The 25,810-nt window shown below is 36.9% G+C and overlaps 1 protein-coding gene across 6 annotated transcripts in view; it reads right to left on the bottom strand.

The window, feature by feature from the left end:
• The window catches only part of MBD5 (methyl-CpG binding domain protein 5), a 148,855-nt gene that overhangs the window by 15,918 nt on the left and 107,127 nt on the right, over nt 1-25,810 (bottom strand). For 5 of the 6 annotated variants that reach the window (XM_059394329.1, XM_059394327.1, XM_059394328.1 and 2 more), the window contains 3 exons: nt 14,111-15,136; nt 12,274-12,485; nt 7,275-8,483 (listed from right to left, as the gene is read on the bottom strand). In XM_059394329.1, the coding sequence (XP_059250312.1) occupies nt 7,275-8,483; nt 12,274-12,485; nt 14,111-15,136 (2,447 nt within the window). The remainder of the gene's footprint in view (nt 1-7,274; nt 8,484-12,273; nt 12,486-14,110; nt 15,137-25,810) is intronic. The other variant, XM_059394330.1, reaches the window with a different exon arrangement.

Genomic DNA, 25,810 nt, shown 5'->3' on the forward strand with positions numbered 1-25,810 from the left:
TTCAGGAACGCTACTTCGCTGAGCTTCAGCTCCCTTAGCTATAAAATTGGGATGGTTGTGCACATCTTCACAGGTCACTGAGAGAGTCTAGAAAGACAATGAAGCGCTTTCTAAACACCAAAACACCCTTTACCAAAGGGTCATCAGTGGCATGTGAAACAAGGACACACCTCTAAACATTCTTAATATTTATATAGCCATACCGGTTTATATTAGGAAAACACACAAAAAACTATACCTATAATTTCATATGTGTTATATCTTAGAGTAAGACTGAAAAGTTATTTGAAAGTGGCTCGAACAATGCCTAGTTCGTAATATGTCCAAAAAGTCTTTGTTGATTAAATAAATAAGCAAGTAAGTAAGTAAGTAAATGAATCTGAATAAAATTTTAAACTAAGTAATAGTACAGGGGAACATTAAATGTTATTTTTGGGCTTATTTTTGTGGGGAGGGGCAGAGGGAGAGGGAGAAAGAGAATCTTAAGCAGACTTCATGCCCAGGGGGGATCCCGACACAGGGCTCAATTTCACCACCCTGAGATCATGACCTGAGCTGAAATTAAGAGTTGGACCCTCAACTGGCTGAATTACCCAGGAGCCCCTAAAGGAACACTGCATGCATTTTTCCTTTTTTTACAGAGAGGTAGGGGTGGAGGGGGAGGCAGGGAGCAGGTAACTTTAGCTGAAGCTTGGGAAATACAGCCCTGAAGCAATAAGCAAATATGAAACATTTATTAGGTTCATTATTGTCAAACATTAATTAACATTAATTAAATAGTAAATATTTTAAAAAATCTTCCACCTGAAAAAGTCCTGCTAACTTAAGGGCAATATGGCAATATTTTTAAAATATTGATTTACCTGTGACAGTAAAGGATGAACCTAATTTTCCATCAGTAGTACTCATGGAAAAATTCCTAAAGTGGATCCCATTTTTTTTTCAAATGAACTTACCAAATACGCATTAATGATTTGTCTGTGGCATTATCTGAGGCTTTATGTGTGTGTGCATGTGTGTGTGTGTGTGTGCTTCCTTTCCTCTTTATTTGGGAAGCAGGGTTTTAAGTAATAGGAAAGTAGACTATAGGACTAGAGTAAATCTCTTCTAAATGTACAACAGAGTTCATATTGATCCACCACCCATACATGCAATTAAATGTTTTGGGCAAGTTCCTATTTCTAAAGCAACACTGTTTAAACGTTCGTGTCAGAAGCATGTACCTGACCCAGACCAAACTCCATTTGCTACTGTCCTTTTGAAAACTGTACCAACCAGCTCAAGAACTCCGTGTGGGTCTCCGTTGTCTGTAACTGGAGATAAGCCTCCTTTTCCTTTTATCCTTGTTCAGCGGGAAAAGGTTACAATATCCCACAGTTCACTTCAGGGACATGCACCGTCTTACTTGCACCATCTAAGTTTTACTCTGTTTGGTCGTTTTGCTAATATTCAAATTTTTGGTCTTACCCAGTTCTTCATTGTTACTATCTTCCAAATTTTCATCAGGCACTGACTTCATCAGCCTGGCTTTTATCATGCACATTACTTCTCAATATCTTCCTCCCTTTTCAGGGCGATCCTGTTGCTACAGAGCATTGATCGCCCCAGCCATCCCACCAGCCACAAGGCAGCCCAGATACTGTGGTTGGTGATCAGGTGTAGAGACAAGGATTCATTCCCAACAGCAGTTAAGGAGATATATAAGGCAGGGGCAATACACAAAGCACACTTTCAACAGAGAATTATAGTACCAAAGAATACAAACAGCTAATGCTGATAATCAAGCACAGAAAGAATGTTCTTCAAAGTGGAATGTTTAAACATCAAAAGAGAGCTCAAACTTCAGTTATACATCCCTATCCGATGGTCAGCTGTCTTTGGTTATGTTTCACAACTGTCAAAACGTGTGTGTGTGTGTGTGTGTGTGTGTGACCCTCACCTGACATATAGAAAGTGGACTGTCCCAAAATAAGTTTGGTTATGAGTTTTAAAAATGATGAGTTTTGTCTCATTTGAATGACTAACTATTCGGAGAAATATTTTTATCTCTACCTGCCAAATATAACTGCATGAAAAAAGGCCAAGTGTTATTCTAAAGAGAGAGCACCCTGCCCACTCCTTTTAAAAACATGTCTTCAGGGGCGCCTGGGTGGCTCAGTGGGTTAAGCCTCTGCCTTCCACTCAGATCATGATTCCGGGGTCCTGGGATTGAGCCCTGCATCGGGCTCTCTGCTCGGCAGTGAGCCTGCTTCCTCCCTCTGTCTGCCTGCCTCTCTTCCTACTTGTGATCTCTGTCTGTCAAATAAGTAAATAAAATCTTAACAAACAAACAAACACACATCTTCATTTATTCACGTGGTGTTGCACTGAGATGTACAACTTTTCTTGGTAATCAGAGGTCTCTATCTGTCCAGCAACAACCAGCATTTCCCTGAAGAGAAACATTGTGGTGCGAGCCTAGATATAAATCCTTTCCTAAATTTGGCTCAAGTTAGAATACACATTTTATATAAGAGCAATGAAATATGAAGACCAATGGGAAATGTTCAAAAAGATTAAAAAATTATGTACTAAAAGAATTTTATTTTTTGATTATCACTTGAGTGTCAATACTCTTAGGCTAATTAATGTAAGATCAGAGAGGGCAGATGATAATTACAAAATATATTTTAGAAAACAGGGGCACTTTTCCTATTTTTAACTAATTACTGAAACAAGTACATAAAGATAACCATTTTCCTCCACAGTTGCAATGGCTTAGAATGTTTGCATGTTGGGGTGCCTGGGTGCCTAATTCAGTTAAGCGGCCACTCTTGATTTCAGCTCAGGTGTCCTGGGATTGAGCTCCCCATCAGGCTCTGCACTCAGCAGGGGGTCTGGTGGAGACTCTCTCTTCCTCTGACCCTCCTTCCTGTGTGCGTGCTCTCTCTCTAAAGTAAATAATCTTTAAAAAAATGTTTGCATTTTATGGTGGATCAGTGTAATGCCAGCGGAAGCCATTTCCCTTTCCAAGAATTCCCTAATAGTCTGCCAAGAACTGGCAGTGCATTTCTCTGGCTGCGATGATGTACTAGAACACAGCACTGAGGTCTTATTCTTGGCCACTGAACCTTAACTATAAAGGATTCATGGTTCAGAGAGAAACTTGCATCATTTATTTAGAAAAAATATAAATATCTTTCAGACCATCCTTCATTACAAACTGATAACCAAAGGAAGGAATGTGTTAGAGAGTAAGGAGATACTACTTTTGGAACGGTATAATACCAGACATATAATATTCTTTGGTGATTCACATAGCTTCAATATTGGGACAGTAGTCTATAAGGGCGAATAGCCCAACTTTCCATGGACTGTTAAACATCTCTACTCATTAATATCGTTGTATGTGTGGGGGGTGGGGGTGGGGTAGGAAAGTAAAGGAAGAAAGTCTGTGTTGGTATTTTTTAGAAACCTTGTTGGGAGAGGGAGTTTCAGGCTCATTGAACAAAGTGCTTGAAAACGCTTCCAAGGAGAACTCCTACTTGAAATGAACAGCTAATAATAAGTTACAATCAGATATGCCAATTTATATGCAATGTGCTGAACTTCATTAAAAAACGGTTATAAACTATTTCATTCATTAAATATATTCACTTTAATCCTCTCACCCTCTACCTGTTTAGTAAATCCTTTATTCATGGGTAATGCCTAGGTAAACAATAACTGAACGCAAATCACCACAGTTCCGGAGTGGTGACACCCAAATTAATAAAGTTGTCTAACAAAAAGGACAGGGGCAAGGAGGCTAGTTTTTACTGAGACTCTTGTGTGCTGGATAATCTATTTATGGTATCTCATTTAACTCTTAAAACCTCTTCTGAGTAGGCACTGATATTCCATTCCCACCTGAGAGGTGAAGAGATGGCAGCCCAGGGAGATTAATACACCTACCCGGCAGCATTTAGGGAACAGACAGAGCTGGGATTAAGCTCATGTGAGAATGTCCAAAGCTCGTGCCTCTTTCTGTGTTCTCTCTAGTTCTCTGAAGACTATGTTCATATGGTGTTTGATGTTTTGAAATAAAACCTCTTAGGAAGCAATCACCAAAAGTGCAGGATAGTTCTAATGCATTATTAGTAATGCTGCTAGGCTTAATACCCCACCAAAGATGAACAATGCCTTCCTAAGATTATAAACTGACCAGGTCATTTACTATCATGACAGCCGGCTAAAGTATCAACTTAAGGACAACATGGACATCTCAGCCCCAGGTCAGTATCAGTGTTCCAGTCACAGCACTGATCTGTTTGTCCAGAGGCCACCCATGCAACCTAAAAGCAAGAGAGGTGCCCAGCTTACTTTGAATCAGTAACCTGCAATCCGGTTAATCCATTACTTTTAAAAAATTTTTGCCTGCTTCTGAGAAGAATTTGAAGTGGTTTGGCGAGAACAAAGGCTGCAACAGAAAATAAATGATTCGTTTGTGCAATGTGGGGGTTGGGGAGAGATAAGATAATAAATCTACTCTAACACTTGAGTTAACATAGATTTTATCTGGAGGGATCTGACAGAATCTTGGATTAATTTACTTTGTGGACATGGAAATAGTATGAAAAACTGAGAATCTAAGAAGGTTTAAAATGATAATGTGTAAGAAAATTGTTTACTAAGCCTTTTCTTCTGAGATACTACAAAGATAAACACTAGGCAGATGCGGTTCCACATTCCACATTAGCAAGGTGGAATTAATTAGATTTTACTATAATAAACTCATTGATTATGAAGTCTGTCTGTCTCTCGACTTTACTAAAAGTATATAGAAGAGACCCTAAAATACTCCTTGCCTTTTTAAAAGCAGAAATCTGATTAGTAGTGCACAAGACTATATTTATGCAACATTGCTGAGGAGACTAAGGGGTTCTATGTAAATAAAATTTACATCATGACCGGTTCATTTACCAGACTGAGAGTATAAATTTTAGAAATGTTTTACTGGAAATCTTTTCAAATAGATCATGCTTTGTCTTACATAGATATTGAACAAAGTTTAATGTTTTCTTGCTGAACCAGGATTACCAAGACATCAAGCAAAGGCCATCTGGCTTGAAGTCAGACAGCCCTGTGTTTGAAATTTCACCTTTCCTGGTCTTATAAATTGAGAGCACTGCTTGGCTTGCTGGGCGTCATTAAATAAGGTATGAGGAAGTCCTTCCTTTGTTTTGTGAACTATAGAAGAAAAAAGAGTGCTTGTGAAATAGTACTTTGTTTCTTTTTTTATTAATGTGCAAAAGTAAGGGGGGGGGGTTCCTGAAAAGACCAGAGGTTTTTAAAAATGTTAAGTGCCCTAGAGCTTTTAAGGCTGTTATACCTTCCTTTTTAATGATAGATAAATATTTCATGTGTTACCATTAATATTTTATTATATGTTTTCAGTTTTGTACCTCCAAATGTGTGCTTTAAATTATTTTTTTGAATTACTAAAAATATTCTTGGTGTATTGTGATATCAAAGTTTTGATATTAAGGTTGTCAGGATGCAAAATTACAGCGTCAGATGGTGGGGGGTGAGGGCAGTATTTGAGGTGACAGAAACAATTTTATGTTCCCTGTTAAGAAATTCATCTACTGCTTCCAATAAGGAAGAAGAATCTGGATTTTAAAAAATGCTTATTAGTGTACAGCGAGTGAAAACCAGTTGCTTATTTAAATGAAGCAAAATAAACGTTTCTTGGATTCTCAGATAATGATTTTTTTTAAAGTGTATCTCCCCAAACATCGGTGAGGAACTCAATCCCAGGAGTTTGCCAACACAGACTAATCAGAAGATTAAGACCATTGTTTAATGTGAAATGTGTTAAAAGTACATGCCTTTATTCTCCTGAGGACATAAAAGATATTTAGACAAGGCATTTAGGACAGGAAGAATGCTTCCGGGAAAGGGAGGCCATAATCTTTTCTTTCATTAAGCTTTTTGTAAAATGGCGCTTGGAAAAAGACTTGGTTTCATTTGCACAGAGATTGTGAAACAGTCAGTGTCTACCTCTTCTATTTGGAGCTGTCCATTTACATCATAAAAGCCCAGTTTTGCTGTTTCTAATTACTTTTTGAATAAACTGTCAAAAATATTTAGGTTTATCAACTTAAAGAATGTTTTGTCTGGTCTCAGAGAGATTAGAGAATAAAATGTTTTGTGAGTTGGGGTATGGAATTCATTTTCTTATCAAACATAGAAACACTGTGCTCAGAGCGTATCCTGACAAGTATATATTAGGCATCATAAGCAATGGGCTTAAGGACCTCCTGGTCATTTGGAGAAAGACAATCTTTTTATTGTACTGGCAAAAATGTTTTTGGTTTCCTGCCATTAAACCTAAGTGCCAGTGGAGGTTTGAATGGAGTTGAAATAGCTTTACATAATATACTCTTTAAGGGAATAATATATATTTGTAAGAGTAATTTTTATTTCTTAAGAAGATGAAAAATTATGTTTCCTCATCATATGTGGGGAATGTGCATAAATATCTCCTCTTGGACATATATAAGTTTTTCTATCTGCTTTAAACATTCTATGTATTTCTTGCCTAGTAAGCCAATTCTACCAATTGTTGGTGGGGGGACCCAGAAGACCCCTACTAATTTCTTCTAAATTGAATGGTGGTTTCATGGAGACGTTTTCACTTAATTTGCGTGATCAGATTGTGTTAAGTAGAACCAGACTGTGGGGTTAAACATTTCCATATGTTATAAAGGCCCAGAACATTTCCTGAAAGGAGACAGCATTCTGAACATGGGGATGTTACCTGCTCTTCCAGAAACGGCTGCAGTTGCACCAGGTTTTACCCTCTCCTCAGCGCCACGTGTCCTATGCGAGCACATGGGGGAGATGTGGTCCCTCAGCACTTCCTGTTACCCTATCTCTGCCACACTCCTGGACTCCAAAGGCCACCAGATTTTTTCCCAGTCTTTACCACTTGCCTTCATCCTCTGTGTATGGAATGAAGAGTTAGGTACATGCAGGGAAGGAAGGCAGAATTAACAAAATTCTGGAAATCTGGTTCCTGGGTTAGAGGCCTTGTGGGATCTACAAATGCTTCACAACTCACCCCTTGATATGACATTTTGGTGACTATAACCATCCCCTCTTCATTTTATGCTCCAGAAGTTTGTGAGACCTCAATGAGTCATGAAGAATCCTAATTTCAAATCCAAAGAATCCAAAGTGATGACAACAAAAAATAACAATTGATATCTGAACAAAGGTTAGTATTTGACAATGGATAAAGATTGGTATACCTTCCCTTCCTCGGGGCTTTGTTGACATGAATTGTGAACGTCGTCTTCTCTTACTAATTTTCCAGGCCAAGAAGTAAGTCCTTTGATTTGGCCCCAGACCAAGTCGCCAACGTTGAACGTCCTTGGCCTATAATGTATCAACTCATTTGAAGAAGGGGAATCTGGATTCCTTAGGTCATCTTCACTACTAATGCTTTTAGCGTCTGAAGGGCTAGGCACACACCCATTAATGCTTTTGGCATTAAAGTCTCCATTGTAATGGATGTAGTCTTTGACTAGAGAACTTTCCAAACTATTTGAGGAGCTTGGAGACTGCTCCTCTAGGACCAGGTCTTGCCTTGTGGTGCTCAGCAGCTCACCAAAGCCCCGACTCTGTCGAGGTCTGTTCCCATTAATGTGTGCACATCTTTCCACAGTGTTCTCTAGTCTCTCCTTAAAACTCATCATAGTTCTTTTGTAGTTATTATACCTGAAATTTTCCTCCAGAATTTTATCCCCTTGACAGTTTCTTGGTGGTAACAGTACTGGGTGCTGTTCTCCAGGCAGAAATGGCAGTGTAGAGACATTGTTGGACCTCTCATGACAAGGACTACTGTGGATATGGCCTGGATGATCTAAAAATTCCTCACACTTCCACCTGTTTTGTTCCCCTCCAGGGCTTTGCTCCCCATCCCACTGTTTTTTGGATGTGTGGCAACTTGCTGACTTGAAATATTCAAACCCATCTCCTTCATTTGAGTTTTTCCCATGGTCCAGATTCCTGGGCAGCCGAGCCCCTCTTGCATTCCTCAGCCTACCATCGTGATCGACACTGCCCATGTTTCGTCCATGAATGACCGCACTGACAGCACTGGGGAGACTTAATGGGTCACCAATTGAGGCAGTGAAGGCACTCATGGCACTCAGAGCTGGAATGGGGCTGATCTGAGTTGTACTGTTGACTGCAGTGGTGATGACAACCTGCATCCCTTTGCTGGCTGCATCAACAACTGCTTTGTATATGGCATCTACAGAAGCATCACCTTGGCCACTCACAACGAGGCCATCCTTCACCTGCTGACCAAGAGATGGGTCAATCCTCTGTTGCAGTTCACAAGATGTATCTTGGAAAGGTGGAAGTATAGTGTTTGGATTCTCAGGAAGTGCCGTGAGCCCCGGCTGAGTGCTTATTCTTTTGTTTAGGATAGCTGCATCTTCCTGCATTCTCACCTTGAAGAAACAGACAGGAAGCAGTGAGAGAGAGAAAAGTTTTTAAAGACCTCAAAGAGAAAGACCATAAATGGCAAAACAATGTAGGCAAAACAATGAAAGGCAAACAAATGTAACAAGGAGAGAAATATAAAGAAAGGACAAGGCTCAAAATGAAACAAAAGTCACTCTGCATGGAAAAGTTTGTGCCTTGATTATATTTGGGTAGGCCTCTTTGGTTGAAATCATTTCGCAGATTTTTTTTTTTAAACAATTCATCATTGGGCTTCTTGGGTGGCTCAGACAGTTGAGCGTCAGACTCTTGGTTTCGGCTCAGGTGGTGATCTGGGGTCTTGGGATCAAGCCCCTGGTCAGGGCTCTGTGCTTAGTGGGGAGTCTGCTTCTCTCCTTCCCCTCTGCTGCTCCCTCTGCTCATGCACTCTCTCCTTTCTTTCTAAAATATATCTTTTTCAAAAATAAAAATAAAAGATGTATTTCTAAAATAGATAGAAAAATAAATAATTAAATAAATAATAGAGAACACATCATTATCAAACATTCTCTAGAAAAGTTAGTTGATGTGGCTGGACACAAACTGTTTTCGGGTAATGACTCCACATATTTAAGTGTCATTACAGGTTTTGCAACTTGGGAATCCAGGAGAGAACCTAGTGAGTCACCAGCATTGCTCAAATGACAAAGGAAACCAAATTCTGAAAAGGGGTCTTAACTCACTGATATTTCTACTGAAATATAAGCTAAAAGAAAATTCTCTCTCTCTCTCTCTTTCCACACACACACACATACACACACACACACTCAACAATAAAATATTTCTGATACAAAACTATGTTTTTGAAGACTTTAGATAGAATAGTGATATCTACTCCTTAACCTTACCCAGCTAGTGACTGGGGGACACCACCATGCTGTTAGCAGTGACAATGGCTCTGTATAGAAGTGATTCTTAATTGGGAAGAGAGGAGGGGAGGGAATGCCCAGTAGGTAAGAATATCAATGCTCAGGACAAGAAGGATGAGTGCAGTTGGAAAAAGTCCCCCAAATTATTCTAATCACACCAAGCCCACCAGAAATTGCTGCTCCAGACCCTTGCTACTTTGGATTTTCCCCTCAACAATTTCTCCCTTCTTGTCTTCACCTGCTTTCCCATTAAACCAGAACCAGGGATCCATCAGCCTATCAACGACTCTCTTGTTATTCTCCCCTGGTCTACACCTACCAGATAAAATCTCAATCTGGGATCAATTTAACTGCCTGCTTATCTATATCCACAGTGAGTATCTGTCTAGGAATTTGGGGCTTTCAGCTATAGCTGGGAGCTTATTGTTCCATCAATCTGACGACCCTCTAGTTGGGAAACATTCTCCTTCACAGCTCTTCGTATCTTGATCCACTTCTTCAAGCGGGCTGCTCCTCCATCTCTGGCACTATTCTTAGTGTACAACCTTACTAACAGAGAAAATGGGAGTTGATAGGTTAAGAATTCTCATAGTTCTTATACTCTGCTACTCCCTACCCCCTCACAGCACATACTTGTCTGCAACTACACATGCCCCAAATCCTGCCCCGCTTCTCAGTGTAAGAGGGGCCTCTTCTGCTTTCTGAGGGTATGTTGGAAAGGTGGAAGTGTAGTGTTTGGATTCGAGCTCTGGATCCTAAGCACGCCTCAGGGATTTTGCCTCGTTTGTTATCCCTTCCCTACATTATGTTCAATCTTCTTCACTTTTTTGTTTTATTTTGTTTTTTGGCTCTTTCCTTTAGCACACAACGATGTGCATAGCTTCCATGTTTTAAAAGTTTGCTTCAGGGCGCCTGGGTGGCTCAGTGGGTTAAGCCGCTGCCTTCGGCTCAGGTCATGATCTCAGGGTCCTGGGATCGAGTCCCGCATCGGGCTCTCTGCTCAGCAGGGAGCCTGCTTCCTCCACTCTCTCTCTCTCTCTCTCTCACTCTCTCTCTCTCTCTGCCTGCCTCTCTGCCTACTTGTGATCTCTCTCTGTCAAATAAATAATAAAATCCTTAAAAAAATAAAATAAAATAAAAGTTTGCTTCAGCCTACCTCTGCTTGGGGCACCACCCTTTTACTCTTATGTTTCCCATCCTTAAGTGTTGGAAAGAGTAATCCACACTCTTTAATTCTCAACCTTTTCATCCTTCCATCCATTGCCATCTCCCCTGTGCTCTTACCACTCCACTAAAACTGAATTCCACCCATTACTGGGGATGTCCTAAATCTAGGGGCTTCTCTTCAGGCTTTATCTACTTGCTTGACATTCTTAGTGACATGGCTGGGCACTTTCTCCTCCCTTCTAAATTATTTTATTACACAAGATGTGTCTGAATATTTTCTCATTGTCAAAAAAGATAAAAATGTTCTTGACCACTACTGCCCACCCACCCAAACCGGACTTTCCCACCCCACTCCATTTCCTTTCTCAGAAAAAGTCAGTGCTGGAGTACATCCTTTAATACTTTAAGGTGTGTAGGTATAGATCTAGTTTTCTTTCCTTCCTTCTTTCACATAAATGGCATAGTATTTTAGTACTATTCTATAATATTATAGTATTAAAGTTTTGCATTCTTGTGGATCTTTCCATATCAGTTATGTAAATCTACCTAAACATTTTAAACTACTAGGAAGACAGATATATTATACACATTTAAACATATACATATGAATATATAAATAGTATATTTAGCCATTTCCAGACTGATGGACAGTTAAGAGGTTTCTAATTTTTGCCACCACAAATCAAGTTGTGATGAACATTCTAGCATGTGCCCTTTTGTTCACATTGGAAGATTTCTCTAAAATAGATACAAAGAGGTTGAATTTCTGCATCAAAGGATATGTATATTCAAAAACCTGATGAACTATCAAATTAACCTCCAAAAGAACTATATCAGCATACAATCAGACCAACAATATACCTAAAAGAATCCGTTTCCCCACACCACTGTCAGCAAGGGATATCAATCAATCTGATGGACACATTAGTGTTGTAATTTGTATAACTCTGATTACTCTTTTCATATGTTCATTAATAATTTATTTTTCATTTTCTGTGAATTTTCTGTTCATATCTATTGCTCATTTTTCTAATCAATTATCTTTTTTCTTCCTGATTTGTAGGAGCTTTTTTCCTATAATGAATGTCAATTATTTGCTATTATTATGCAAGTATTTTCTGCCAGGTGCCACTTGTCTTTAAGTTCATTTAGAATGCCCTTATCATACAGAGATTTTAAAGTTTTATATATTCAACCCTATCACTTCTTTTCTTTTGGACTTCTTGATTTTGTGTCTTACTGAAAGAGCCTTCTCTACCTCAAGAGTATTTAAAAAATACTTCTATATTTTCTCTTTATATTTATTAAGCGTTACTCTTTCCATCTCCTTAATCTATCAGGAATGTATTCAGCTGGTAGAACTAAAAGGAAAGACTAAGTGGTTGAAGCCAGGGAGGGTGGTAAAGGCTGGGCCTGGTGAATGAGGCTGAACCAGCAGGTGAAAAATACGATTTCAATCATGAGAGCAATGGAAACCATGAAAGGGTTTAAGAGGATCCTATGGTCAGTTTTTACTATCAGCTCTGAAAGGACCACTGAGATGCTTCAGACTAAATAAAATAACCTTCACGAAAAGACCATAATGTTTAAGAACATTCATTACCACAGTCAGTGGTGGTGAGAGAGCTCATGACTTCCTTCTCCTATCTCTTCTCCCCCAGCTAAGAGTTTCAACAGACCTAGATATTGTTTACTATTCGAGGAACCCAGGGAAGGAGAGTACCTGAAAGTTCTGAAACAGACAAGCCATGGGGTTACTGTTAGCCGTGCAAGGAATTGTGGGCTGTCCTTGAAATGCCTGCAGGTTCTGGTACCCCTGAAGAAGTTGCTGCTGCTGCTGCTGATTTGGAGGAAACATCGGATTGTTGTTTAACAGCGACTGCAGATGAGTCAGTTGATGGTTATTCAAAGAATTGTTTATTGAGGACATGTCACCTATAGTTTGAAAAACATAAAATGTAAGTCAGTGTGACTCTTTGGAGATCCTATGCCTATCTTTGTACCTGAGGTTTCCTGAAACAAAAACTGAAAACTAGACCTGACATGGTCATTCTTTTCTCTTTTTCTCCTCAATGTCTTACTAAGTGGTAAATAAAGAGGAGTTTTATTACTTAATTTTATCTTTTGTAATTACTTTTTGATTTTATATTCTGGAGACACTATGTAGTCTTTGCTCTATCCATTAGCCAATCCCCATATACTGAGCTTCAGAGTTGTAGAATTCCTTTAAATTATTTTTGTTGAGCACCTGAAACTAAAGGTTGAAATTAATCCTAAAATGTTTTAGTAATCATGTCTTTGAGCAAATTGTTAAAATGAATGGGTCTGAATAGGGCTTATTTACGAAATTTTGTTCTCAAGCCACAGTCATCAATAAATACCACCAAATAAAATCAGATTTGGCCTAGAAAAACACATTTTGCTTTTAAGTAAAATGTTGGTCACCTAAAATTAAAATTGTAAAGAAAGCTAACAATACAAAAGAATTCATTGTCATAATCATTAAAGTAAATGTTATACAATCAGACGGGATTAGTTAATAATTAAGTTTGTATTCAGAATTCATGTTTAACTTGTTTGGAAATCACATTGAAATGATCTTGAAGACAATGTCATTGAAATTGTCTTGTAACTTGAAATATGCAAATCTGCAATGCTTTTTAAATGATTTAACTGTTGATTTCAATGGCAAATCTAACTAATAAACTATAGCAACTAGTAAACCATAAAATTAGTAAACTGGATTACAAAGGTGACAATAAAATCTGAAGACATATTACTACTGATTTTTATGTACTGAAGATGCCCTTTTGGCAGTATCATTTTGCCTGTTTCCAGACTTTTCGGATACCATCCCTACACTTAATTTTAGAGTTACCTGCATGAGTCAGTTGGATGTACTGGACATTATTTTCTAACCTTTTTGTGATAGAATAATCTACATGAAGGATTTTGTTTTTAAGCCACAACGTTCTAGACTCATACTGTCTGAGGCTATCTAACAGCAGCGATTGAGACTGTCTGTTTCCCTGAACTTGGGCAAAGTTTATCTTTGAATGTTTTAATGCCTTGTTTCTTATTTTGCTGGATAAGCATTTAGTTTTGTTATTTAGGGATCACCTGGAAAAAACACTTCCTCAAGCTGTTTCCATCCACAGTGCAGCTGCTCATACTAACCCTGTGATGCCACACCAAATAAAATTCAAATGAAAGTTATTTTTAAGATGGACCTGTGCTTTATTGTTTGAAAAATAAGACTCTACTTGGCTTAAGAGAATCATAGGTAGGTTAGGTTTAAGTGGCATCAGAATTAGAAGATCAGAGAAAGCAGATTAAAATGATATTTAGTACTGCTAGAATAGGGGAAAAGGAAAAAGTCATTTTCATGTTTGTATAACTATGGATGTGTGTGGGTGTTATTATATTTAGTTCCTTAAGCAAGCTGTGACATAACAAAAACATTTTTAAAAATAGTGTGACAAAATGGAGTTTTTAAAAAGGAGAAAATAGGATTAGAAAAACGTTTCTTTTTTAAAAATTTGTGAAAAAATTTAACTTACCAAGCAGACCTGTCCCCAGTAGAGGGTTAAGTAGCTGTGGCACCACAGAGTTACTGTTGAGTTTAGCTGGACCAGGTGTATTCCCAGCATTATTAGATATATTCAGCAATGTTTCTGCCATTGACACCACTGCTGTCCCACCAAGTGTTGAGACAGTCAGTGCTGCCACTGCTGATGATGTAGTGGTTGTGGTAGTGGTTGCCTGGGAGGAAGTTGCTATGGAAACCTCTGGATGATTAGCGGTGTTGGCCGATGCTGAGTTCAGGACACCTCCCAACAGCTGGGGATTCAAGGCCATTAATCCCGAGGCCCCAGTGACAGCTGGGAGGAACAGGGGGTTAAAAGTAGTGTCACTGCCTGCAAAGCTTGGTAAAGGGTTCCCCAGGGGGCTGGTTAAAAGGGTCTCAGCTCGGCTGTTCTCTGACTGATTGCTTGGCAAATGGTCTGGTGGGGCTGTCATCTGTGATAATGAGGGTAAAGGGGTATTTTGTTGTTGCAAAAGATCTGAGATGGTCATATTGAAAGATGGCAGGGGAAGCATGGCAGCTGCTTGGGCTTGGTTCTGAAGCAGGGCTGCTAAGAGCTGAAAGTGAACAGGCTGCAATACCTGCCCATCCATGTCACCGGAGAGAAAAGCTAAAGCAGTGTTTACATTCGGGTTGAGAAAACCTAAAGGGTGGAGGTTGATCTCAGACTTGCCTTCTCCTGCTGAAGGCTGGAGGATATTTAATAGATTCTGGTTTAGGAGATGCTGTTGATTCACTGGCAAAGAGATAGGTAGAGAACTGAGGAGGCTGGGGTTCAAGGGGTGTGGAAGATGGTTGTTTGAAGTGCTGTTGGATGGAAAATGAAGTGCGTGCTCCTGGCCAACATAAGGAAAATCACTCCCAATAGGCAGCTGACTCTGCAGTGGGTTTCCAGCTGCGGTGGTAACTATGACGCCATCTTGAAGAACAGATGTTGTCTTTGTAATGGCGGGGTGGTTGGTGCCAGCTATGGCTATGGAGGATGATGGTCCTGAACCGCCTAAAATGAAGAAGGAAAAAAACCAAACCACTTATTATTTATGGATGTTAAGGAAGATGATCCCATAAAAATACATTAAGATACATTTCAATTAATTTGTTACAGGTCACCTTTGAGGCGTTAAGTCAGATTAATTGTCATCAGAGATGAGTTGGAATCTGTTAATAAAACTTGAGTTTAACTTTATACTCCCTAATCTGCTTTGAAAATACATATATTGAAGAAGTTTAGAAATACTAAAAAATATAAAGAAACAGGTCTTTCAAACTAACAAATAGCTTGTTTTTCACAAGTTGAACTAAGTGAAGAAAGAGGAATCTGCGTTGTAGCTCACTCAATTGGCTGGATTAAAGTAGCAAGGCTTTATTTTTCAAGATATATTTTTTATTTAAGAAAATGTTTTTGGTCTTTATAATACTACCACTTGCTTTTAGTGAAAAAAAAAAAAAAGAATTAGAATATGCATGAGAGTACAAAGCAGAAAAGAAAAAATACCTATGGAGATAACTATTAATATGTTAGTGTATACCTCCTCAGGCTTTGCCCACCTGTATGTTTATACATATGCAGACATATATACACATATTATATATTTTAACAAAAATGGAATTATGCTATTTTGTAGTTTTCTTTTATCAATATGTCTTGAATATCTTTCCATGTTAACTTGTGTTAACTTCTGAGTCATTTTACTACTATCATGTATCAATATTTAATCAGTCCACAGTTGTGGTTATTTGATTATTTATGATCGAATTATAATTACTATTGTAAGCAACACTCTGATAGACATTCTTATTAACTCATCTTTGCCAATATGCTCAATTATTTTCCAAGGATAAATTCTTTAAAATGGGATTCCAGGGATAAAAGGGTTTATGTATTTTTAAAGCTTTGGATACATATTGTCAAACTGCCCTACAGCAAAGTTGATCAATACACATTCCATTTACATTTTTGTAAACAGTGTATGGCAGTGCTCATTTCTCACCAACACTGTATTTTATCATTATTTTTAAATTTTCGTCACTCTGATAGCATAAAGATACTCTGTATTTAGGATTCCTTAAATCAGACCAAATGCTACCATCGAAATAGCATTCTTAATCTTGAAAGTCTTATGCTAGTGATGAGAGTTCAAGGAACTTAACATTTAAAAGGATAAACTTTCAGTTGTTTAGAATCGATTATAATCGTTTTAGCTGTTCTCAATCCAAGCTGCACAACAGAATTACTACCTGGAGAACTTCAAACAAGCAAACAAACAAACAAACAAACATAATGCCTGGGCCCTATCCCAGAGCAGTTGAAAACATCTCCTGGGGTGCAGCCTGAGCAGTAGTATTGTTTGCAATCACCCCTGGTGATCCAGATGCACAAAGGATGGGGCGGGAGAATCACATTCTGTTGAAAAGGAACCTTCAGTCATTTTTTTTTTTTTTTTTTTTCATAAAAGGCCTTTCCCTATAGAGATGCATTATGTAATATATGCATTCAGCAAATACTGTGACAGGCTTATGCATTTAATTTTATATTAAACATGTATATGATATCAAGAACAACATCAGTGTTATTGAAACTCTAAAGTAATTCAAATACTGTACTGCAGTGCTATGCCATAAGAAACTTTATATTTGACCATGTTACCATTGAGGCCTGCCCAAATACAAATATACAGAAATGTTTCCATAGTCCTAGTAGTACCACAAATATCATTTTTTATATTCTTGTTTTCTTCTAACAGAATAACACCACAATCTTTCCTTTTTGATATATAGACATTTGTATTAATCTTTTAAACCTTGTGGTATATGGATTGATCATATTTATTGAACAATTCTTATAAAGTTTGGCTTTTACACTTTCATGTTCTCATCATTATTTATAACACAGGGATGAACATCTTGCTGCATACGATACTTTGCTATCTTTGAATTTTTCCTCAGGAAAAACTGGTATGATGGCTTGGTTGTTGTGAGAATCAAAAACAGGTAAAGGAAAGGCTTGTAATGTGTAAAAGTCTCTACAAATAAAAGGAGTTATCATTGTCGGCATTATTATTTACATTAGTAGTTGCAGTTAGTAGTGATAATGTAGTAATAGTAATAAATATACATCAGTATATCCAACACACCTACAATATCTCTATATTGCACAACTTTGCAATATTTCCCAGATGTCATTGTTTTTTTAAGTTCTCAGTGCTTCATTTAAAGAATGAGATTTTTAAAAAGAAACCTCTGTTTAAAAATATATAAATATTTATAAAATATTATCATGAAACAATGACTATGTTCACGAAGAATAGAGTAAGAACATTTTGAAAGTTGAAGTAGGCATATGGTATACAATTCTTTAAATGTTAATTCAGATTTGTAAAAAACACAATGAACACCTTAAACATTTCATTGCTTCTGAACATTGCTATTTCCATAAATAGGCATTGTGCTTTATTTGCATTTGGAAACCATCTTTTTAAACAAGCTAATAACAACTCTTATTTATTGGTAATCGCTATCTGTGGCCTTTTTTTCCTGTTAACCAACAATGATATATTTAAATGTACAGATCACCATTCCTCTAACCACAGTCAGAGGACCATTTTTCAAAATACTCTAGCAAGGCTTTATAGATGTAGGGTTTCCTTAGAAGTTTCTATTATTAATATTTTTGTCTTTTTTTGTAAGAGAAAAGCATCCAATTTAGGATGCAAGGGGGTAGACATATGGGGACATCATTCTAAAAGCTCTCCATCTAAATATTCTTGAGGAATGGCCATAAAGAAATATGGTTACTCTGTGTGTATTTTTGTATTACAAACAAGAAGCTGGTGAGCACCACAAGCTTCTTAAAGGTAATATGAAAATCAAGGCCTATTTTATATTTTCTCTAATTTTCAACAATAAACATGAATGCTCTGCTGAATAAGGGATAGAAATGGTGATACAAAACAACAACAACAACAACAAAAAAAACAGCATGCTGCCCCTTTCTTGCAGGAAGTAGAGTTTAGGAAATTGATAAACACACACATCTCCCTGTCTTTCTTTTTCCTTTCTCAAATACACAAGTATTGAAGGCTTATATGAATCAGGAGATTTTAAAGCTCTATTCATATAGCTAGTGAAACTATAATGCAAGATGCTAAGAGATTTAACAGGTATATAGCAAGAGGACAGTTGTAAAATTGAAGGTGTTAGGGTAAACTAAGCAAGTGGTAACATTTGATTGGTGATTCGAGAGTGGAAAAGGAGATAGAAAGGGCTTCCAAATAGAACTAAGGTCATTAGAAAAAAAGACAAGGAGATAAGTGCATGGAGACACGCATTCTGAAAACAAAGAAATGTGACTGAAAATATTATATGCTGCCTTTTCACACACTCCTACCCTCCTACCATGGTTAAACCTGATGCCTTAAACAAGCAGCACAAAAATTTAAAACCATCTTTCTAAACCATTAAAGAAAAGGACCACTTCTTATTTCTAAGACCGAACACGTATCTCTAACACAGAGCTGGCTTTCCAAAAATGTTGGTTGAATGAATCCATTAAGGTCATAAAATCTACATTCAACTTTCAGAAATCAGAGCTTTTGATGCTGTGTGTGTGTAGCATATATGTATGGGAAGTAAGGGAGGGCATACCACCCATTTGTGGAAAAAATGAAAACTGACTTTCCAGTATTGGTCCAAAGCCTGGACATACGGGGCAGGCAAGGAGATGCATAGCATAGGACAAGTTTCTTTAGACTTCACGTGTTCCAGGAAGTTAAAATCCCCTTACTGAGGAAAAGGTCTGTCACCAAGTACACTGAGTTCTTCAAGTCACTCAGTAATGCTTGGGGTCATCCAAAGAGGACCTTGAATTTTTATATTTGGAGCAAAATTGGAGCTTACTTATTTCTGACCCACTTAATCTTGCATAGGCACTCTCTGGCAAAACTACTTCATAGCTCTGCATAAAAACCATATGGTCTCTTGAAGCATGCAGGGAAAAATGTTTTCTTAAAGCTGAATTTTTTTTCCTAGCCAAGATGTTTAGTGCTTAAACTAATGAAAGGGACAGCTAAGTTTTTTCATTTTCATTTTCTTTTCTTTCTTTCTTTCTTTCTTTTTTTTTTTTTAAAAAACAACTATTCACTAAACATTTAGCAGTTCAATAACTAAAAGGCAGCTGGAGCCTGGAACAAGTTAGTAAGCTGGAAAAGTCTTTTAATTGGAAAAAATAATTATTTTACACCAGCCAGCAGCACCATGAACTGGCATAATTTCTCTTTCTCATTGTCTGTTGTTTTTAATGAAGTAGGAGATAAGATTGGAAAGCCGCTCAAACAAAGTTTCCTGGTGTGAGATCACGTGCCTACACATCCAATCGGAGACTGAAATAAACCAGGACAATCAGGCAACGGCAGTGGTAGCTTGTCTAGTGGGGTAGATTTCTACATATAAATGGAACTTTGTCTCCACATGTAATTTATGATATGTGTGTGTATGTGTGTGTGTGTGTGTGTGTGTGTGTGTGTGTATTTGTCTGTACATACCTAAATAGCACCAGTAAATTTTTTTCTTAGGATTTTGAAAGGGTATTTTCCTATAATTACTAGTTTCATTCTTAAGGTCTTTTTCTGCTTCATTAAAAAAAAAAAAATTGCTTTTAAAAATAAAGGTAATATCTACCACTTTAGATTTATTTCTCTTCTTTGTTACTGATATTCTTTAAGAAAAGTCGTGTTTATATTATGCTAAACACTTCTGTGGTCAGCTCTGAAGTATTAATATTGTTGTACACATCTCTGGATGTGCAGAGATGGCAAATGAACAAATACGTTTTTTTTAAAAAATGTCATTATACCAGTTTGATCTATATTTCTAATTTAGAATAAATATTACTTTATGTTAGAAAACTTTTTCTAAGTCAATATGCCCAAATTCTAAGTTAATATGCCCCAATACTGATTTTTATCCATAAAAATTCAAGAACTAAGAAATGAGTCATATGAAAGATATGCTTTCACCATTTGACCTTTATCATTTGCTTTGCCAAGTGTACTTTAAATGCAAACAAGGTCAATGGTAATCCTTAATAAAAATGAATGCTTGTAAAAGCAAGAGAAAACATCATGCCCTAGTGAGTCTAATAAATATAATTCACTCTTCAATCCCATGGAAATAGTAAAATCTTCTCCTCTATACTTAAAGGATTGATTTAAAAATATAAATAGAAAGATAACTTGTATGCGAAGTCTAGATCTTCCAACAAGACATTATTTTAATGGCATGGTATATATATGTACAAAAATACATCGATTTCTATCCTCAGGTAAATTCCTAGCATTTCTTTACCAGAAGTAGGCAGGAAGACCTAGGGATGTGGCTATTTGTTTCCTAAAAGGAAGAGGGGAGGGACCCCAAACCAAAGCACTCAAAGAGAAGAGGGGGAGGGGACTGATAGCAGCATCTTAGAAAATGCTCTCCACCGTTAACAGGGCAAACCCTCTGGGAAGGAGGAAAACCAGTGGAAGAGATGAAGCTTGAATACTGGAATATATCTGAATCATCATCAAGATCAGTCTTGTGGTGCTAATGGAGTCAGACAAAAAAAAAGAGAGATGTGATTTTTTTTTTGCTACTGATCATTTCTGTTTCCCTTCTTAACACATAGAATCACTCTGAAAACTGTTAGAGTAAATGCAAAAATGCTTGAGATTTTCCATTGTTTATTCAACTAACCCAGTTTTGGGTTTTCTTACAATGCTTCCTATCACGTTTTTTAAAATATGTATTTAAGGAAACAAATATTGAGAAATGAGGTTAAATCCCTTGCTTGGTGGGATATCTGCTGTCTGAATATGGGGGTAGAGTCACAGGTAAAATGCTTCAATATTCCATTCAGAAGTTCTAGCTCCTTATTTTGTTTAATGAGCAGAGCAAACTGAGTTTCTGAGTTATAAATACAGTTAACTTTGTATTCTTCCATTGTATACTACTTTATCTGTAGTGCTAAAACAGTGCTTAGCACATACTAGGTACTTAACAAATATTTGCTGAGTTAATTATCTCAGGAATATTTTAAGACAGTTTAGACCTATTTGGGTCTGCAAAACCAATTTAGCATGCTCCAATGATTATATTTTGATAAATGAAATAAAAAAATAAAAGAATACATTGTATAAGTAGGGTATCATTTTGTGCAAGCTGTTATGTATGAGTGCTGGGTCATGTTCCATTAGTGGGTGATAAAATCATTTCAGTGGGTCATGACTCTCTTAGAGAAAGAAAATAGAGTACGATAGGATAAGACAGAATGGGATCAAAAAGATCAGAGTGCATCACATATGATAAGAGTTTTTTTTTAAGGAAACTTTTGTATTAAAAACATGCATCTAGTGGATTATAATGCAAGTTAATTTCTCACTGTAGAAGGCAGTACCAAAAGACTGAAAAACATTGCTTTAGAACCAGACCTCTGGGTTGCTCAACTGTGGGGATTCTATGGAATTGTGATCCAGGAAGCATATCTATCAGGCTGTCTAGTATGAGACGTGTCCTGTGAAGTTGTGCAGCACAGGATTCCTGCTCTAGGGCCTCTGTGATAAATATACTCCCTTATACCTGTACTCATGGGTCTTGGACAGATACTCTGAAATTTCCTGGAGCAGCTCTCCCCTAAGAGTACCTCAGCAACTCCTTCAGACTGCTGTTGCTTAGTTCCATTTTTAATCTGTAAGAGGTGAGTTGTTGCTTTGAATTTTCAAGAAGTATAATTCTTATAAAATAATGTTTACTCTACTCTTTGCATGACTGGCATTAATGTGTTTGATATAAGTTCCTATAAAGGACGAGCTCTACGATTTTATTTACCCAGTACTACCTGCATGTAGAAATGAAATGTTTTGATACCACAGAAATATTTTTAAGCATAATTTTAATGAGTGAAATTCTTGTAGAGTTAACATTTACTGCCTAGAGTTTGGGTACTTTTAAAGCTGCGTCAATGTTTTCGGACCACTTGATTTTAGTAAATAATAGTTTAGGCATGTCCTAGAGAACTCAAGAATTTCTAGTGAGTTCATGGAGTTCAGTGTATTGCAATGGAATAAAATTCTCCCAATGTGCACACTGGGGCAATTTATTTCTTGAAAGGTACAGAATAGATCATTGAATCAGCAAACATATCACACCACTCTGGGTTCTGTTTTCACCTTTGATTATACAGACTCCATGTCTAAAGTCAAACATATTTCAGTTCCTTTTGTTCACAAGGAAACATTAAACCTGGAATATGTAAACAAAACAAGGGGTGTAACCCTGATCATAGGAAACCTTCTTAAACAGCAAGACATTGTTGTAAAAATATCTTACAGCAAAGAAGACATGGCTCATATTGCAAAAACTTAACTGAAAGAACAGACATAGATTTTTATCACACAATCAAGAATTTAATAGAGTTTTGGTATTTGGTTAAAAAACAGAGCAGAAGGCAACTCTGAACCTAGAAGCCTTGTGCATAAGATGAGGGATAAAATCTAAGTATTTAAAAATGTGGTTGGAAATACTTTTAATAGCAACTATTATTTATTCAGTCATGACCTTAAAGGAGCCTTTGCCCTTCTCCCCTCTGCATTATTCCCTGTAAGACTAAGAAATTATTTCTACACAAACCTCCCATATCCCGAGACGGCTAACTTATACAGTATAATCCATCCTTGAGCATTTTTAATCCCATAATCTTTTTGCACCTGTAGCTTCCAAAGTAGGTAATGACAATTTCCCTTTATTTATTTATTTATTTATTAACTTATTTTTACTGGCATGTTCTGAGAAAAAATTACATAGAACAAAAAACCAAGCTCATTAGTTTGCAGTCTTTTATCCAAAGTGTTCTTTTATGGTCTCTATTTCATTTTCTTATACCTACCATATTAATAGCTGTACTGAGTTTCAATCAAATGAATTCTGCGCTGAAAGAAAAACACTTTCTTTTCCAAAGTTTTAAAAAAATTTATAAATATCCATGAGCATATATTTATTCATAGGTTTATTTATATTCTTGTTAGTCAATATATCTCTTTAAGAGTTAAGGCAAATCAATGTTTGAATTATTTTCTCTTCTGGTACAAATTCATGCTCTGCCTCTTCAGAGGATTCTATTTTCATGTGGTTAGAAGAGTTGATTAAATATTTTTTATTAAAAAAAATAAGAGAATATAAAAGGGTTTTAAAGTGAAAAAGTTGTATTTCATGATTATCACCATAGAGAAGGTGAGGTTTTATTATTAAGTTGGTGAGCAAAGTCATCTAAGTCTTTTTTGGTTCTTCGAAAACGGTGGAAAACCACAGGCCACATGGACACTGACAGAACTCGGTCCTCGTCAGAGACCAGGGTTCTTGGCATGGATGGTTTTTTGTTCTCTGGCCAGCAAGTGGGCAGCAGGCAGGAGGCACGGGCCTGGTAAAATCTGCCAGGCAAGGGCACTTGCTTTTGGATTCCTCCCTAACCCAAATCACCACAGGACACGTGCTGGAACCATAGAAATGCTAAAACTTGCCTCTCTTCATAAATGGAAAGTTGTTTTAAAAGTACACTACTGATGGATTTCAGAACATACCTGCATTCAGCAATTTGAATGTTTGGACTGAGACTCAGGAACTTTGGGGTTTGGTTGCCAGATCCATCAGAGCTTTGCTTTACAACTTGAGGAATGTCAGCAAGTATCCTATCGGTCATTTTCTAAATCTGTTACATGGAAATATTAAACTTTACTTGTAATTTGAGGTCCAAAAAGTTAATAGAAACCTGTAAATGTTACAATGCAAAGTGTTCAGAGAGCTTTCCTGGGAAGCAATTTCAAAACACCAAATAGAATTAATAAAGCCTTGTACAGTCTTAAATTTTAGAAAGATTTTCTAAGCATTTTATATTTTTTATCTGATTTTTTTTTCTTCTTCTTTTTTTGTTTTTTTAACTACCTCTGCCTTCAATTCCCATATTTGAGATGTAATACATTTTTAAGTATGTCCCATGGAATTCACATATAGGCCTTAAAAAAATCAGTGTTTGGGTTGTTTATAATAGAAAAACTCTTTAGAAGAAGTTTCTGAAAATAAATTACCAATCAAATCAAGTGTTCTCAGAGCAGGTGATTTCTTCTCTTAATTGAAGACTTACTGTAATAATTTTGAGCTGTTTAGGAGAGTGGGAAAAGGCACTGAATTGAGCCGGTCACTTGAGTTCTGTCCAGGCTCCGTCACCACAGAGAAGAGCACGCCCATGTTCTTGTGGGGCTCTTTCCCCCTCACTGTGTGCTTGGAAGGGCAGAACTAGTACCTGCATAGTTGCCTCCTTCAAAGATCTACTGACATATCACTCACTAGGAAACACATTCTGATCTGATTAAAAGAAGTGATAAAATCCATTAATAAAAAGGTCACCAAATGTGATTCACAAATGAGGGGTGGTTCTCTTGATAAGTTTGGATATTTCATCTGTGTTGATACAAATATCCCAATCTCATTATACACTCTGATACCAGAGTCCAGAGAGAAGGCAAAAATAACTTTTGTCTAAAAGTGCATAAAAATTTACAAACATGGCTTTTAATATACACTGATATGCTTTAATTCCTGACTTGTTGGGTATTTTTAAAGATTTTGCCAGTGAAAACAGCATTTTTGACTATTGAATGTTTTAGATGAAGAACTTACACAGCTTGGAAGAAAATGGATTTTAGAATCAGATGAACCTGAGTTCAAATCTTAACTTAGTTAACACATAGTCTTGGACGGTTATTTACATTCTCTGATCCTCAGTTGCACATTTCTAAAATGGGGGCAATAATACCTTATAGTTTGGGAAACTACACAAATCAGAAATAACATAGGTAAATAAGCTGGCACATACTAGGTACTTGATATCGATAAGCAACATTTTAAGAATAAAATGCATTTTTCTTCTGATGTCTTACTGGTATGCTAGGAATACCTAGCTGAACTTACAGAGATAGCTGTGACTGTCACCAGCTAGCTCACTCTGCATGCCTAGCCTTGGTACTTATTTGATGGATGAATAAGTGTCAGAGTAAATAAATATTTAGGCTAAGCAATTATAATAACAGTACATTTAGCTGACACAGTTTACTGTGTATCAAAAAGAAACATGGCATTAGAGACCTCTTAAATATTCAACTCATCAAAAGAGTTACATTAATTAGTAAATCTACCCATTTTCACAACCCACTGCACATCAGATCTACGTACATTAATTAGTATTTAATTTTATTAGGTTTAATATTTTAAAAATTCTTACTGACCTAGATTTTTATCAAGTAAATGCTTTCTGTTAGCTTACACATGATTGGTCACATCCATATCATTACTAGACATTTATTTTTGTCCCATTTATCTATTTCTATGCTAACACTTTTCTAATATTGATAAATTTCAACCTGTGTGTTTGACACTCCCAGTGCTGGCAATCCAGATCTGACGCTTTACAGAGGTTCATGGAACAAGAAAACACATGTCCAAGACTACATAAAATAAGTCTATAAACTTAACATTCAGAAGAAACAAAAATATAAATAAGTGTTGGTCTTTTCCATTATGGATAAATTGAAATACATCATTAATAAAATATATACACTTTGCAATATGAACTCAGACCTGAAACAAAGTA

Source organism: Mustela nigripes, chromosome 3, assembly GCF_022355385.1.
Source record: "Mustela nigripes isolate SB6536 chromosome 3, MUSNIG.SB6536, whole genome shotgun sequence".
In the NCBI taxonomy this organism is placed as follows: Eukaryota; Metazoa; Chordata; class Mammalia; order Carnivora; family Mustelidae; genus Mustela; species Mustela nigripes.